The following is an 18,903-nucleotide window of genomic DNA, read 5'->3' on the forward strand; positions in this document are numbered from 1 at the left end:
TTGTGATATTGTATAGATTGTAATAAATAAACATAAATTTTTAAATAAAAAATAAAAAACCTTTGTTAATCAACTACATGTTATAAGTAATTCTTATCAGTTTGCGTTATTATTGTAAATAGCGTGTATAATATTTTCGGCACTACAATTTGGTCCTACTGAATTAAGGGGACCAAATTATATAATCCCCCCTTGGATTGCATGCGGTCTATTTTTTTGACATTTAGACCAAAAAGCCAGACACCATTTCGACTACTTAGGATGATCCGATTTCAACTCTGTAAAAATATACGAGTTATTTGGCAACTTTACTAAGTTATGTAGGAACCGAGTTTTTAATTTTTTTATGTAAAAAATTAGGTTTTAATATTTAAAAAATAGTAAATTTAATTTATTTGATTACAAGGAACTGACATTTTTAAATGAAAATTGGGTTCCTACTTAACATAGTGAAATAGTCAATAAACTCTAATCTCTCTTTACAGAATAGAAATTGGACCGTGTTAAGTATTCGAGACTTGTCTAGGTTTTTGGTCCAAAATAAGGCAAAATTACTTTTACTCATAGAAAAAATGTTATAAATTAAATGTTATATCCTTAAAAACAGAACGCATGCAATTCCCTTAAATTTCAACCAATTAAAAATAGTTATTTGAAAATCAATTGTTTTTCTACGGAGCGCATTATATCGTTTTATTGAATCTGTGGTATTATATCTTGACATTATTGACATGGACATGTCTTTTGGCTAGGGGTCAATAAGAAAATCTGCGCGTGAGTGCATCCGGCTGTGGACGTTACCGAGGACAAATGTGCGTGTGGCACAATCTAGCGGTTATTAGTGATTATATATTAGGTACTCCAAATTTATATTGATACACATAAGGGCATATTAAGATATAACGATATATATAAAAATAGTCAAATGAATTTGTTAGGTAGGCACTTTCTTACTGGCGAACCACGGAAATTGATTTATGAGAAATGTTAAATATTGATAAATGTTGCCAGTAAATCGATTAAGGTCAGATATTATAAAACTACTAAAAAACGTATGGCCAGAACATTTTCAGCATTACATAAATGGTGATTATAGCTACGATTTAAAATAATAACGCATTATGATTCGTTGTTATCCTAAATCACGGATAGGAGCGCTAGTAGTTTATCGAAACAGATATTTTTTGGATTAACTTAAGGGCCGTGAAATGGGAGTATTGTCGTAAGCCGTTGGTAAAACAAACAACAACAAGACCGCCACGTTTTGTTTACATTGGAAATCTGATTTATTTTATTCTGAGGTATGTGTACTAATGAGAAAATGCCTTTTTTTTTTTAAATATTTGTCTCCAAAAATTGATTTACAAAATATTTTTTTTAGTCAATGACATCGTTATTTTTATGAATCTAACATTGAAAACCTGTAAAATTATATGGTATATGTTTTTTATTGTTAAATCTCTATCATTTTGCCCCTTCAATTTGGTGTAACAATTTATTATAACTAACAAAAATAGTTCTGCAACTAATAATCCGATTTATAATACCAAAATACCAAATTATCAACTAACATCATGTTACATCATATTACATAATAGTTTTTGAACTTGGGTGACGTCAAATATATTGATTTAAGTTTACATAGATATTATTACGTTGTAATAATAGCATTTGTGTTATACTGCTATGCAAATGTATCTATCAGCATCCATTGAAATATGTAATTTGTAGTAAAACAAACACTGAATGACCTCAATTTGTAATGAAAAAACATAATACGTTATTTAATACGGTATGCCTTATATATGATTTATATTAATTCAAAGAAAATATTAAGTCATTGAATAACGCGTTATACACAAAATTTGAATCAACACTATTATATATAAATAAATGTGTGTGAGCGTGTGTGGGTATGCGGGTGTGTATACAACATATTATACTCAAATTACTGGCATAATCAGTCACCTACAATGTAAAACCATGTTTGTTGTTAAGACTCTTCACACGACTGTCAACCGATAGATTACACAAAAAAAATCACGTGTTTTAAGATGTTATGCTAAAATAACGAACACAGAATATACAATTAAAGCTATCTTAGTGCTTTTTATTGTCAAGAACTTATCACATATACTTATTATGACAATGGATGTAGGCGTATAATGTATGCCAAGGGCCTGCCAAGAGCCAGCTAACTCTTAAAGAAATACAAATTAAACTGTTATATCGGATAATGCATCCCTGCTCGTACGTATACAAACTATCATTTTTTTAGGCGATGGAAACAAATGGCATCGTTCATTTATAGCAATTTAACAATAACAAGTATTCAAAATTATTTAATTGAACTTAACACAACTTTATTATTATACGCAGGAATGAAAGACCAAAAAGTATGTTAAAAAAAAATAACAGAGAGAGAGACTACTATCCTCCCATTGTCGGCGGAACTAGGCCTTAGACCCTACTTCCGGTCAATAATAGGTCATACGCAATAGTAAAAATAAAAATTAATTTTTTAGTATAAATACTACTGTAGAGTTTTTTTCATTATTCCAAGTATAACGCTCAATACATAGTTTAGAAATAACGACTATTTTAACATTTTTAAATGACTGTAACTTTTTAAAAAATTAATTCTTTTTTTAAAACGCACCGTCTTGCCCTCCGGAATATTGTTTTCTTTTAATTTTATAATGGGTGCCTTTACTCTAAAACCAAAATTAAGCGAGTTGTTTTCATTTGGCGTAAACATGTTTTTAACACTGAAAATCACCGGTGCGACGCCCTCTTAATAAATAAAACAAAACAAACATTGAATAGCTTATCGTTCAAGTTATAACGCATTACCATGTTGAGATATTTACAAAATGGCATTCTTTACATACAATTTTAGCCCATTCATAAAAAGTTTAGTTTATATTTACAAACAAATAAAACTACAAATAATAATAAGGCTACAACACACAATGACTCAACCAGTTTTTTAATTGTTCATAGTCAATGTTATCAATAAGTTATTGCCATTGCAAAATAAATTGAAATTGATAATACTATTATTACATATCGTACAAACTATCACTTATTTTTTTACAAGTATAGATCATTAAAATCTAGATTAAATAGCTACTGGCAAATACTAAATCATTAAATCTACGAAAAAAAAGTTTTGAAGTTAATATTAAAATAAAAGCATATTATACAATAATTCTCATGACTACATATTTTTAAAACAAATTTAATATTTAGAGAACATATAGTAAATTAATAATAACCACTTAATACGAAATATTAAATTAATGAACAGATCTGAGGCTACATTTAGTTCAATGATAAAGAAAACTAAAATAATGGACTTATTTTGGTTTGTGTTCTAAAATCTCGTTATAGAGTGTTATACAGTTATTTTCAAATATCTAAGTTTTTAAAAAACAAAATACTAAGACTATAATTTACAAACGTATTAATGATTGTATCGCTTCTACGTGATTTATAATTATATTATGATATAATAAAAAAATGTTATAAAAACGAAAGACGATAATAGCAAATAAATTAAAATATACTTATTTTTATAATTGTCAGGTTATTATAAGCCATTACAATGTAGATTGTAAATCGATAATGTTTTTCAATATGTAAAACAGGAAATTTAATGATATTTTGTTGGACGCCGGGGTAGCATACACTGTACAGTATACACAAGACATGTCTGTATTATTTATACTGGATAATTATTTTGAAGAAAGACGAACATAATATGGAACTCAGAAAGAATGTAATAAAGTGCCCTGCAGATAGAGATAAAAATATTTTACAAGTAATTTTAATAGCTTTCTCGATTTGTGCATAAAATATGAATTAATAGTAAGTTATATATACTTCGAACACCACAACATTTTTAAAGATGTAACAACGTTTTTAATTATTTTCTTTTAAATATTTAAGTACAAAGGTTTTATTAATCGAAGATACTGACAATTCACTCTAAACCCAAACTAGAAACGTCTGTAGGGCAGTATCATTATAACTTGTTGATAACCGTACTCGACTTTTTCCAGGAGGTACTGTACTACAGAATCGCATTCAATTTCGAGATTTCTTGTTACTACACCATTGTTATAATCAATGAGCATAAATAAACTTATCCCGGGGCGTCTAAAATAAATTATACGTATAGACATGCAATAACAAGATATTTTTTTTGTTGTCGGACCGTGTCCGTTATTGAAACACCGACATAATTTGCAACAACCAAATGAATATAATACAGTACATATTATGTAGATGCTATAAGAAATGATTATGTCTTTATTTTAGGGGTAGTGATAGCGTTTCCGACAACGCGTTCCCTGACACATACCTAACATTCTTATGTGGATTTTAGACAGCCAACGAACGATCATCACCATCGATATTTGACGATCCTGTAAACAATATACTTTTTTTAACATTGTCGTCAGTGTTTTTGTTTGTCCCGTGGACCTTGACACAGTTTTCATATTGTTAAGGGGGGGGGGTATGGTTAATTCGTGCAAAAAACGGTGAATTTTTGTGAATTTTTTTTGACGACACAATTAAAATCTGTTTATTAAAACTAATGGTACATTAAAGTATAACATTCGAAGAATATTGTGTAATATTTTCATGTAGAAATATTAAAAAATACGGCAATGGCGGCAATTATTCGGAAGCGTCTCGGAAAAAAGTAGAATTGCGGTGCCCCTCATAACTCGATGCTGGATCATCCGAAATTAAAAAAATCAAGTTCTTTCGTTAGATAATTGCTTTCTCCAGGTAACGCTGGGAGGGTTTTTTGAAATTTCAATTTTTCACTTTCTGGGAACACTTTAAGGGAAAAACGCGATTTTTGCGAAAAAAATCGGCTAATTTGTTATTGTAAAATAAAAAATATTAACAAATTTGAAAAAATCTCTCCAGCGTTACCTCGTTAGTTATGTACTGAAATAATGTTCAAAATTTCAAAAGGATCGGTGTAGTAGTTTTGAAGTTATGGTGGTCACCGACTTTGAAAACGTGAGTTGTGGGAAAAACGCTTTAAAGTTAACGATAGTGCGCTCGGGCCGGGCAGCTATAAAATTCCGACAACTCATAACGTCGTCAATTTTGTTCCGATCGACTTGAAATTTTGACACAATATTCTTGAGATATTATGCATTCAGTTAACAAAAAAAAAATGTTAATACCCTACCCCCCCCCCCCCTTAAACGACATTTGAGCATTTCCCAAATTCGCTCCCTTCGAGCATTTCATATTCCATTATTAGCTTCCTAGTCCCTTTAGTTGCGTAACTATTTGTGTAATACTCGTACATACTGTTAGGGTGTATCTTTTACAATCATTTTTCTATGCATATACAGGGTGATTCTTTTATCATGAGCCACTCAATATCTTATAGGTTTTAATAAGAAATTTAGTTTTTTTTCATGTTGTTTTTTATACAATGTGATCTCAATTTTTTACATTTTTTTTTTTTACCCCTCCCAACTCTTTTTGATAGAAACTTTTGAAACTTAAATAGTAACGCATATATTTCATTAACTTTTTTAATTGAGAATAATGTACTAAACATTATGACTAGATAGTTTTGGACAACTATTTTTAAAGTTATAATAGTTTAAAAATTAGGGTGGGAGGGAAAGTGCGGTTGGGAAATGCGCGCAGATAATAAATAAATAATACTACACTCCACCTTTCCTCTTGCCCTAAACATAAACTTCAATAACTTCAAAAATAGTTATCCGAAAATGGTTATCGACCAGTCAACATTTGTAGTACATTATTCTTAATTTATAAAGTTAATAAAATATATACGTTACCTTTCAAAATTCAAAAGTTGCTATAAAAAAAAACTAAGTCGTGAGGAAGGTAAAAACAAAAAAGTTGTGAAAAATTGAGATGACATTGTATAAAAACTATAAAAAAAAACATTTTAATTTCTTATTAAACTCTATAAGATATTGTGTGGCCCATGATAAAATAATCACCCAGTATATATTTATGTATTTTCTCATCTTAAATTCTTTCTTTTTTTTAATTATAATTCTATCCTCTTTTCTTGTACATTCTGGTTCTATAAAAAGTAAAAACAATCTTCTTTTCTTTATTAGGACTTGTCGCTCACAATAATAGACTATTATATATTATTAATAGTATGTTAAGACTGATCGACTTTATCGCTCAACTGAGCTGATAAAGTACAGTGCTATTAGTATACACTCATAAGTGTGTAAAATTTGTATTTATACTTTAAAAATTAAAAATAGTAATTAATGGAGAATTCTTGTTGTAGTATCGTTTCAACCAATCGCATTTGGCTTGAAATTCAAGAGAGCTAATTATTCAAAAATGGATAATTAAATGTTACAATTTCGTCACTTAATTAATTGTGTATTATTAAATACCTACTTATTTGCATTTGTGTATATTTATATTAAATTAAAACAAATCAAATTTGTAGGTTGGAAAAAATGTTATCATGAGCGCAGCAATGCTATTTTTCGTATCCTCACCAAGGGTAAATCAAAATATCGGTATTATATCACTGAACTCAATATATGGAACGCATATTGCCTATATATAGTCGGCTGCTTATGAAAATGTCCCCTGGTTCCCAGTCCCTGTCCTCAGGAGGCTGCCATTTTGTGTACAGTTATTGTTTTGCCCGTGATATTTATTGTTTTTTCTATGATTTATCGAATATATGACAGAGTTATCAACATGCTACCATCCTAACCTTGTCATCACCTAACCTAACATTTTAATATGTATTGTGGAAAAATGACGTATCATTTTTACTTTCTATGAAATTCCTAAACAAAATGGCTTCCTCCCATGTGGGGACATTTTTCAATCTGAATACCCGTTCCACATAGTTCAGTGTATTCTAATTTATATCCATTATATTTAGCAATTTCAGTTATTAAATTAAATTCTTTATCAAAATAATTAAAATAATAATATAGAGAGAGTTCTCTTAACGGACTACACAAAATAGTATTTAATATACCGACAGCCGATCCTTAAGTAATTTCGTATATTAGTTTTCTTTATAAACTAAGTGGATATATTGTATTCACTCTCTATTTATGTGCAATTTTTCCGCCGTTTTCTCTACCTAAAAACACACACACACACACACATACATACATACATATAGATTATGTATGCTATAGTCTATACATATATAATATCAACGAAATCATACGTAGGTGCACTTGTTAGTCACCCATCCTGAATTATTTAAAAGACCTCCAGTCCTACGTACTCATTGTGTTTCTCAACAGACAAAATGGTGCAACTATTCATCAACGATGAACGCATCGCAATAATAATAATACCTATAGGTACCTACATTCAATTGCATAACAGCTAAAGATAGACGGATGGCAATGGTTTGCGTACACACGACGGTAAATAACACACGGAATCGTCGAAAAAACGCGTTAAAGTATTGTTTTCCACCAAACGAATGTAAATAAGAAGCAAATACAACCGTGACGCGCCCGTTCTACTTTACTGTAATAATAATCAAATATAATCGTTCGTTGTCGTTATGATAATATTATGTCATTTACATCAGCTGTTAGAACTTCCTCGGTCTTTAGTACAAAACTTTTTTCTAATTTTTTTCCATTTTGTTTACTCCCTGCACAGAAAAAATAGGTATTATTGATTATTGTCTCTGACACTGTTACAAAACGTCATACCTGTTTTAAAAAAAATTCAGTGCTATACAAACAGAAATACTTAAAAAAAAAACATATCCGGATGATGATCGTCTGGTGATATGGTGTTGATTCGTGACACAAACTCGACCCAACCAAACAATTTTGCTAGGCGTTTTTAATTTCTAACTAAAATTTTTTAAAAAATTTACAATTTCGAATTGGACGTTTTAAAACTAACAGTAAATACATAACACTACTGCAATCGGGTCAAATATGTTATAAGTATTAAACTATAATTCTGTGTTTTACAGTATTTTATGCACTAAACTATTTTGTTTAAACCTTGGCGAAATAAAAACGGCGACAGCTATCGATTTAATTTCATGCTACAGACAACGGGCTTACAATATTAATACTTATCACAGCGTTTCGAATGAACTAGCTCTCGTAAATGCACATAGTTTAATTGGATATATAATTATTAATTAATAGGGACAATTTATTCATTATAAGTATACGTTACTTTAAAAATATAACGCATTACATAATACATTTGACAGTAGTATTTGTCTTTGTTATCACGTTTGTGATAAACGGGGACGTAAAAATATGTTGCAATTCGGTTTAAAAAGCAATGGCGTCATTTGAGAGTATGGACAGTTCATAGCCAAGATATAAGCTAGCATAGATGTGTTAAGTTTAATAAAAAAATCACTAAATGAGTACCAAAAATATTAACTAACACTAAGTAATTGAATTTTATCACTATCGAGGTATTATTGTTTACGCCCATCTACAAAATATGTATTTTACATCCAGATGACAGATAATACTATGAAGAACAATACTACAGTTATTAGTTAATTCTATAAAAATTACCTACAATGTGGATTATATATTTTTACTTCCAATATAGTTTTATTTATGGAAAATATGGCTTTCAAAATCTTATCACTCACTCATTCGTATCCCCACTAAGACCACGACTAATTTAATTGAATTGATTATTGAATTCTGTTTGCGGATAATTATTATAGTATGCACAATACTAGTATAAGTGAACAATTTATACATTTTAATTGATAACTAGTTTCCCCTAGAAGGCTCAATATAAAATCAAGGCAGCTAATAAGTACAGTTTTGTCCTATCACTGAAATGGCGCCATTGTACTATCTCGGATCACATTGTTTGTCGCTAGCGGTTTCAGCAGGCAACTTTGTCTTGGACACTAATTGCCTATTCAATTAAGACTTGGTAAGTCAAACGGATATTAGTGGCGTTAAAAAATCTAAAAAATATATAGTCGGCCAATTTCATAATTTTCCAGTAAACGTTATTTGAAAACATATAACAAAATAAAATATAAGTTAATACGTTATTAGTAAAAAAAAAAAATCACTATTCGGCGACATTGAATGCCGTTAGTATACCATTGAAGTAAATAATAGGTATGTATTGTCTAATCAGGAGGTAACGTAAAACTTCACTCGCCTTATTCCTCAAACTGCTATAGCTATATATACTCGATGCCGGTGCATTTCATTTTCTGTTTTAGCCACGGCATTAATGTTCACGTATAATTTATCACCACATATTTAAACTAAACGACGAACTCATGAAACCAAAAAGAAAATTCAAATAACACATACCAAACTGGTTGACGATTCTCGGTCTGGTTCTAAATTTTTTACTTGTTTTTCGCAATTCCAACAAACAGAACGACGGTCTACCTATCTTTAACTATTATAACTGCACATGGGCATAAAAAAAACCTTGTCTACCAGCGGACGAAATCGACTCGACGCATAATATATGTACAATAAGCAATAAAATGAATTATAATTATTATTATTTATTAGGGGTCCCGCCATCGCCTAAATCATAATCGATCTTGTTACATTTTATATCACCGCTAATAAACTCGAATGTTATAATGCACACTGACACAGACGACACTAAATCGAAACACGTCGGTAACACTATCTCTGATGTAGAAAATAAACTTAACCGGAGCCGATTTGAACACTCCGCGCCACAAGTACAAACTGATGCGTTGTAACAAAATTTAAACGACGTACAATTATGATTAGTGTATCGATGGCATAGTGCACAAATGTCGTTATACATTTTTTAAACGGTGTTTTATTTAATAGACATTTAAGTCCCCTTGCAGTAATACTATGAATATGAATCTCTTAGAGTCTTCCTGGATATTTGAACACAGTTTTATAACCCATACATAGCTTAATTTTACCAAAAAAAGCTGTGCGTTAAGCCATCAATTGTATGCACAAATTGAATTACAATACAATACGTAAATATAGGGTACTCACCGCCAGGCCGTTCAGACTTAGACCGTTTCGGACTTTCATGTATTTTTTGCGGAAAACTCGCCAAACGACATAAGCCATCGCGCCGACTGGAATCCATACGACGGGAGAGGCACTCGTTTATTACCAGAAAACCACACTATTGAAAATATATTTTCGCCGAAACAACACAGTATTATACTACACAACGGCAATCCGTTAAAATATTTAAAAAAATTATTGTTATTATAATATCATCTACACGGTCGAACGTTTCAGCAAATCTTTGTCTATTATACTAATATATATATTATTATTTATTAATATCATTTCGACGTCAAAAACGATTAGACAGAACGAGCGAAACGTTTGGAGTTGTTAAAAAAACTGGAACGTAAACGGACACCTGTGCACGACGACGAACGACAGCAGAAGTGTGCGAGAAGTATAAATACAAACAATAATTTGATGATAATAGCTACTTGTTGCCGGAGCGAGTCGTAGCGGATCACGTGCTCTCGAAAGGCGGTGGTAAGTGTTCGGAGCAACCGATTGTTTTTTTTTTTAGATGGCCCGTCTTAAGAAACCGCGATACCACTATAATATATTATATATATATTTTTTTTGTTGGGAGAAAAAAACGTGGTAACAGTATCACTTGAACCGAAATGTGTCTCGATGAATTACATCGCAAGTATCGCGTGTCTCTTATTGGCGAGATTTTCAAAAACACCGTAATATGCGCATAATAACTATTCTACAGACGCGAATATCATGTTAACACATAATGTAATACATGTAATCCATTCCGAAATCCCGAATCGAAGAGACCGTGAAGTAATAGATGGTGTTACCATATTTTACAAATATCCGCGTTTTTAATAAAAACAATAATAGTATAATAGCAATAATGTAATATTGTCGGCGAGGAGCGCTGTGTAAATTAAGAACTTGAAAGAGCAGAGCGATGGATTTTAAATCGTTCTGCCTTTAGTAAATCTTACTATAAGCCAGTAGCCACCCTATCGCGTCATAAAGGAATTTCAATATTTTTAGATTGCACAAAAAAATTTATCGCTTTATATATATAAATTCAGTGTTCTAAAGAGCCGCCAGATGTGTACGTAATATAACGTCATGGTTTAAAATATGTTCAGGAGAGGCATTTTAAGTTTAAAAAATCATATTTTTTTATCCACTACTTGATATTAGTTCATCATCCAAAATATACTTTACATAGTATGTATAAAGAAACATACTATGTAAAAGTGACATCATATTAGGATCTAATGACTTTATGAACCCAAATTTTTGTTTTAATCAAATAACAAAAAAAAATAGTGAATATTTTTGCTTTAATCTTGATGTACTAATTACGAGATATTCTTCAAAGTAAACGGTTCGATATAAACGTTTTCTCTATTTACTGTAAAAATTAAATGATTTTACAACAATTCCAAGACACTTAGATTTTGATTCGCGCAAAAATATTTCTATGAAAAAAATTGTAATTTTCTCCAGAAATTGCTGTGATAGATTGACAAAAAAAAAATAACAGCTATTAAAGAATCCTTATTACTGAATTAATAAGTATACGCTATATAATAAAATTAAAATTTTGTAAACAAAATTGCCTATACTTTACTCCTTAATATTCGGATCAAACATTATGTAATGAGAGGCGGTAAACTGCGTTAAAATTAATTTAAAAACAGTTATTTATGAAACCGTAAAATTTGTATAGATAGTCCATTTAATTATTTGTATCCGTGTTTTTATTAACTATTTTTTAACAGTGCTATCGTTTAATTCTTATACCTACTTAATACTGTGTACCTGTAAAGTAGAAATGGGTAATTGTGAATAGGGGTAAATACTAAATGAAAAAAACACAAGTTAAAATAGGAACACAAAAAATTAAAGGTAGGTATAGTTAGAATATCTGTTGTGATTTATGTCCCTACATTAACTATATATTTATGGTTGATCTAACTATATTATATAGTTTTACCGTGTAGAAATTGATAAACAAAATAATAAATAGCGCCACGAAATCTTTAAATTTATAAAATATATTGGTAGCTGCATTATGAAGAATATACGTAAGTGTATTGCGTTATCATTTCAAAAAATATGTATTGAAGACTTCAAAAATAAACCGCCCGACAACTTAAAAATAAATATGTAAATTGTAAGGCGTGGACCATGGAAAAACAAATTCACACTTAAGATCATAGTGCTAAACTTTATTTTAATATGTATAAACAAAAAACTATGAGTACAATTTCCAAAAAAACCTAGTGAAACCGTTTATTAATTTGTAGTCAACCTGAAGCTACTGGCTAATATAATATACTACCAGATTATGTAATAGGTGAAATGGTGCATGTAATTTGCTTTTAAAAATACCGGTTGCCTAAAGAAGTGTAAATTTTAGCGTAAAGTAAGTATAATTTACTATAATTTTACCAGGTAGGGTAATGATCATCTACTAAACTACTTTCCGGTAAAAAGTCGAATGCTGCCTAGCTTAATACTCTCCATTTTTATGCAATATTTAATAAAAGCCCCGTGCGCAAATTACTATTTAGGTACCTATAATTAATTCGTTAGTTTACAATCGCCCAGAAAACAATTATTACCCCGACAACATCTAATACTGCTCAGCACTTGCCTATATTTAATTTGCAGCAGATGCGTAATTTATTTGGCTGTAGAACCTATATGGATATATATATAGATATATATATATATATTTACAAAATACCTATGTGGGTCAAACGGAAATTCTATAGGTACCTAACTACGTTGATTTAAAAAAAAAATTAGTTAAAAAAAGTATACTGAACTCGTTTTCTATTGACTAAATTTAAGAACGCGTGTGCGTCGTTTTTACTCATATTGTGTTTTTATTTTTGTCAACAACATATAGTGTGTAAACGTATTCGATTAAACGTTTACAGTTTTCATTTGGCTTGTCTATGTATTTGCACTATATATTTACAAATAACTAATTAGTAATTGGTAGACGAATTGCGTAATAATTTGATCTAGTCCAGAACATAGACAAATATTTCCATGTAATTTTGTTTGCAATGCATATTTTACATGATTATGCAATTTTACTTTTTAACAAAAATTAATTATAGGTATTATTTAGCCATCGCGATTATCAAAATGCATTTAAAAAATGTGATAACCGAAATTAATTTACTATATTAATATTGATATAGTTTCACGATTTGTGTAAACTAGCATAACTATACAGCCCAATGCGTCTTCATTTCATTGTTGGTATTTTGTTTCATTGTTCGACTAATAATTTCGTTGTTAGAAATACACCTATTATATTATAATAAAAAATAAGCACATAATATAATTGAGTCTCCGCCATTTTTAAATTCTTTCTATTTACTATAGGTACGTACCTCTTTACTTAAATTCATTTTAACTTTTTACCTTGAAATATTGAATATATATATTGTCAGGAAGCTTATCAAGTTATAATATTGTTTCGAAGTTCCAAGGTTTTTAAAAATTATAAGGCATCGTACACTGTATTATTCCAACATGTGACGCAAAAAATTTTAATAACTAATAGTTAACACATTAAGGTGATAATGGCCCTTATTCATAGGCACAACTAAATCACTATTTCAGGGGGTCTAAACATCCTGGTTTGATCGTTTAGTGGAAGGAGGGGGCTACGCTATGAGAAATACTATATTTAAATGTTCTCCACAAAAACTATTCAAGCTATTTATTTCAAGTTTATAAAAAAAAAGTTTTGAGTATATCTTATGACTGATAATAAATATAACTGAAGAAAGACTTCTTTTAATAAACTAAAATATTTAACATTATGCCCCTATGAAAAAATTTATAATTAACAGCTTTGTTAAGGTTCAGGTATTGAATTGTACAGTTTTATGAAATAAAAATCAAAGAACATACTGGTTGGTTTTAATGAACAACTATTTTAAAGACACCATTTTAAACGTTATTAATTTTTAATGACTAATGACCCAGTGGGTAAAATGGGTTAGTGCTCACTGGCAATGGTTCGGACACTCAGTCAAAAAATGCCCATTAAAAGAAGCCGTCATCCCCTTCTACAACAACAGGTTGACAACCTTTCCCAAAAGCGGATTTATCAAGAAAACGCGGCATTGGGCCTTCAAGGCCAGTTAAGTTACATGATAATCATGATCATTTTCAGTACTTATACCAAGTTGTTAAGTTTTTAACATTTTTCGATTTTTGCGTTTTCGTCAATTCTACATTGCGTTGTTAATGTTATTTACAGAAATTACCTAATAAATATTTATTTATCAGGCATGAAATTTATTTATTGTTTATTTATTTTTATTCTATTTTATGAAACATTTTATATAATTGTTAACTTTTTAATACCAATAATGTACTACTATAAAATACTTTTATTTCTACCAATATCCTAGCAAACAAAATGTTTCTTACAGGTACACACGACAAATATTTGAGCGGCTACAATTGAGCTCATAAGAGTTAAGAAATTTTATTATAATGATGATTGTTTTAAATGTCTAATGTCTTTGACTGATTCTTTAATCGATAAATATCATGACATTATAACTTTTATTACCTGTAGTTATGGAATCTAAAGTTATGGTAGCTACATGAACATTGAAATTATTATTTTTATTATTTAAGAGGACACCACAGCTATTAATAAATATGATTTATTTAAGGTTTTGGTATAGACACAATTCATATTATAGACCCCTTAATTACCTATTCACAATTTTAAGAAATAAAAACAAATATACATTTGGGTTTTCCAGATTTTTATTGTAATTAATAATAGTCAAAAATATTACATTTAAATCTAGAATTTTTTAAAACCTTTCTTAGCGCCTGCACCCTTGGACACTTTCAATACATTAAATCTTACTGTCTTGCTAAGTGGTCGGCATTCACCAATTGTGACAATATCTCCAATTTCCACATCACTATTATATATATATATATGTAAAAAAAAAAGTTATTAATATTAAAGTAATAGTCTAAACCAATTACTCAATTTAATCTTTAATTACCGGAAACATGGAGACAAGTGAACAGACATGTTCTTGTGGCGTTTCTCAAAACGATTGTATTTACTGATGTAGTGCAAATAATCCCTTCTGATGACAATGGTCCTTTGCATCTTCATTTTACGTACCATTCCTGTTAAAATACGTCCTCTGATAGAAACATTACCAGTGAAAGGACACTTCTTGTCTATGTAAGTTCCATCAATGGCCTAAAATAAATTTAACACAATATATTACTAATAATATCTCTGAAGATTCACAAATTTGTGTTGTGGAATATATATATACAGGGTGATTATTTTATCATGGGCCACACAATATCTTATAGGGTTTAATAAGAAATTAAAATGTTTTTTTTTTATAGTTTTAATACAATGTGATCTCAATTTTTCACAACTTTTTTGTTTTTACCTTCCTCCCGACTTAAGTTTTTTTTTATAGCAACTTTTGAATTTTTAAAGGTAACATACCTTACATTGATAAATCATATAGTATTTTATATTTTAATTACACAATTTTAAAACATTGTCTATGAATTCATAAGACCGTTGCGCTATTCTCATAATTGTAAATATTAAATATTTACCATAGAAATATTAATTTTTAAATATTTTCTTAAATTGAATGAGAACATAATTATACCTAATACATATTTTATTAAGAATTAATTTATATTATATTAAAATCAGTAACACAATTGAAATCATTGTCTTAATGGTCATAAGACCGTCGTGTTATTATCATCATTTTAAACAGACTCATATATTTTTTTTGTTTTAACATAATAGACTATAGAGGGTTAAGCATAAAAACTTAATTTAAAACTAAATTCAGTAAAATGTCATTCATTTTTAAAAATTGATGTTTTATAAATTTAAAAAAAATCAGTAACACAATTGAAATCATTGTCTTAATGGTCATAAGACCGTCGTGTTATTATCATCATTTTAAACAGACTCATATATATTTTTTGTTTTAACATAATAGATTATAGACTATAGAGGCTTAAACATAAAAACTTAATTTAAAATTAAATTCAGTAAAATATCATTCATTTTATAAATTTAAAAAAAATCAGTAACACAATTTAAAATCATTGTGAAATGTTCATAAGACCGTCGTGTTAGTATCATCATTTTAATTAGTTGCGAATTATTTTGTTTTAACTAACAGTTTTAGATGAGTCATTGCACAATTGAATTCACTGTAATAGAAATTTTCCAAAGGGGTTTTGTGATAACGGAGAAGTGCCCAATATTGTACTCTAACTATTAAAAAATCAGTAACACAATTTAAAATCATTGATTATTAATCATAAGACCGTCGTGTTAGTATCATCATCTTAAGCCGTTTTGGATTATTTTATTTAAACACGCTCACTTTTACTGCCGATCACGGATCAGCAGCAGTTGTTAAAGGCCACCTACCAATCCATGATCATTAGTAGGTATTTACATTATAAACGTTCATAAATTATTCAGCCATTGAGAATGCCTATTTTTTAACAACAGTCACTGACAATACCGTACTCCATGAGTTTGGTTTAAATTTTTTATCACGAGATCGCAGACCGTTGCAAATCAAATATGAAATTTTATCGGATATCACTCAGCGTATGGTGCTCATCCAGAGAATTAAACCGGACGTGAATGTATTAACTTTACATTCAATGCAATATATAAAGTTTCAAATGGATTGTTGTGCTGATAGAGAAAACTTCAATGTTATACTTAAACTATTTAAAAATCAGTAACACAATTTAAAATCAGTGTTTATTAGTCATAAGACCGTCGTGTTAGTATCATCACATTGAAAATAACAGTGAATTAATTCACTTTAAAATTAACCAACAAACATCATAATTATTTTTATAATAAACACCTTTTTCTACTTTAAAATACAATAAAGGTTTTAAATAAAAGTTCAGGTCAAATAAAACAAATCTTATAATATAAGATTATATCTTATGATCTTAAATTGGTCAATACGACCTATTCTCAGCACTAAATTGAAGTTAAAATATGTTCACTTCAATGAACATCACACGTGTGGAGTACATAGAGAATTGTAAAAAAGAAGATATGGCTGACCGACACCATTTCTAAATGGAATTAAGATAAGGCTAGAAGACAAAAAAAAGGCAGATTTAATACTGTATAGTGATGGGAATCCGAAAATCAAGATTTTCACAAAAAAACGCTTATCAATTCACTTAAAAATTGTATAAGTATTAAATATTTCTACAGTATAGCCATGTACCTGAGTAAAATATTTTTGATGAAAACGTAAAAACAAAACAAAGCACCAAAAAGATACAACTCCTTTTGGATATAGGATTTGTTGAAATCTGAGAACAATTTAAAGTTTTTTATTTTAATTTTTACCAAAACATTTTACTTAGGTACATAGATTTTTATGGTAACATAATACTTATACGATTTTTAAGTGACTTAAAAAGTTTTTTTTTAAATTCGGATTTTTGCATTCCCTTCACTACTGTATTGTTGTTCAATAAAAATATAGAATCTGAAATTAATTTCTCCTTACAAATTAAAATATTAGATCCTACAAAATATGTATTTATTTACTACATTCCTATTATATATTTATTTACTGACATTCTCATTCTAGATTTGAATTCAATTTACAAATTATATCAACTTCACAAATTAAAATTGTTGACTATTTATTGTTACACTAATATTTATAATAACAATTCGATTTTAATTTTCAATACTTTAAGTTAAAAATATAATAAGTTCTTTAATGAAAATACTGAATATTAAAAAAACATTTTACATAACTTAATAGACAACTAAAATGTATTGTTCTTAAATAATATTAAATTTTTATTATTTTAATTAAAAACTTAGAAATACAACTTACCTCTCTTGGAGTTTTGAAACCAAGACCGATGTTACGATAATGACGCAAGGGCTTCTTCTTCTTGGATTCCTTACGGTTCAAGAAAACAGTGGGTTGCTTTTGAAAAGCTTTTTCAGTCTATATAAAATGAAATAATTTTGTTATTTGATGAATGCGTTAAACATAAAAATTGATATAATTAACAAGAGGTGTATTTTCCATGTGGTCTAACGCAAATCCATGATAAAAAGAAACATATAAATTCCAGTTGAATTAAGCTGAGATTTTAACAAGCATATTTCGTTGAATAATAATATTGTATTACCTGATCAGCCATTATAAGTCGTAAAAATTATAATTTCAAAATCTATTAGAAAATTACACACTAAATCACGAAACACGATTCATCGAAAGCCGAGAAAACAGAGAAAAACCATTCGTTGATGATTTGACGACACATAACCTCAAACATACACACACATATCTCTTAGTTTATCCATGGAAGAAAATAATCAAACATGTATGGTACCTGTGGCGCTCTCTAGTATTGTAATTCTGCAGCTACCAAATCATTTAAACATATTAGCGCGCGAGTTTCAAATATTGATAATGTAATAATATTACAAAATGCATATTTATTTTAAAATTATATTCTGACATTATATTAATATATTATATTATATTAATTATCGATTTGTTATATTTTGATATTATATATTATATTAATTATTGATTGTTATATTTGTGTATTAACCTTAATAATATTATATATTATATAAAGTATTATAATTTATATGTATATTATTGAATATTCATTAATAAAGTGAGAAAATGCCACTTTTTTCGTTTGTTCTTTATTTTGATAAGAAAGTTTACTTCCTTCAATCCCGATTTTTTTAAGTCTTATTAACAAATATAATTGTTTTACATTTTGAAAAGAATGTGCTATTGATGTAAAT

At 28.9% G+C, this 18,903-nt stretch overlaps 2 protein-coding genes across 4 annotated transcripts in view; both read right to left on the reverse strand.

Annotated features, from left to right (window-relative positions):
• Positions 1 to 10,417, reverse strand: part of LOC126835250 (pleckstrin homology domain-containing family G member 4B-like) — a 145,793-nt gene extending 135,376 nt beyond the window's left edge. The window contains exon 1 of one of the 3 annotated variants that reach the window (XM_050567708.1): positions 10,029 to 10,417. In XM_050567708.1, the coding sequence (XP_050423665.1) occupies positions 10,029 to 10,106 (78 nt within the window). In that variant the 5' untranslated portion in view covers positions 10,107 to 10,417. Of the gene's footprint in view, positions 1 to 9,344; positions 9,419 to 10,028 lie in introns of those variants that run through there. The other 2 variants (XM_050567711.1, XM_050567712.1) reach the window with 2 other exon arrangements.
• A 4,396-nt stretch (positions 10,418 to 14,813) lies between these two features.
• Positions 14,814 to 18,408, reverse strand: LOC126835271 (40S ribosomal protein S11). Its single transcript, XM_050567746.1, has 4 exons — positions 18,270 to 18,408; positions 17,966 to 18,082; positions 15,083 to 15,288; positions 14,814 to 14,995 (listed from the first exon to the last, which is right to left on the reverse strand). The coding sequence occupies exons 1-4, from the start codon at positions 18,279 to 18,281 to the stop codon at positions 14,872 to 14,874; spliced, it is 459 nt and encodes a 152-aa protein (XP_050423703.1). The 5' UTR covers positions 18,282 to 18,408; the 3' UTR covers positions 14,814 to 14,871.
• Between the last annotated feature and the right edge of the window lie 495 nt (positions 18,409 to 18,903).

This window comes from Adelges cooleyi, unplaced genomic scaffold (assembly GCF_023614345.1).
Source record: "Adelges cooleyi isolate 19-005CV unplaced genomic scaffold, UGA_ACOO_1.1 ACOO_flye_CR_arks_rails_tigmint_CR_PRNA_23, whole genome shotgun sequence".
Taxonomy (NCBI): Eukaryota; Metazoa; Arthropoda; class Insecta; order Hemiptera; family Adelgidae; genus Adelges; species Adelges cooleyi.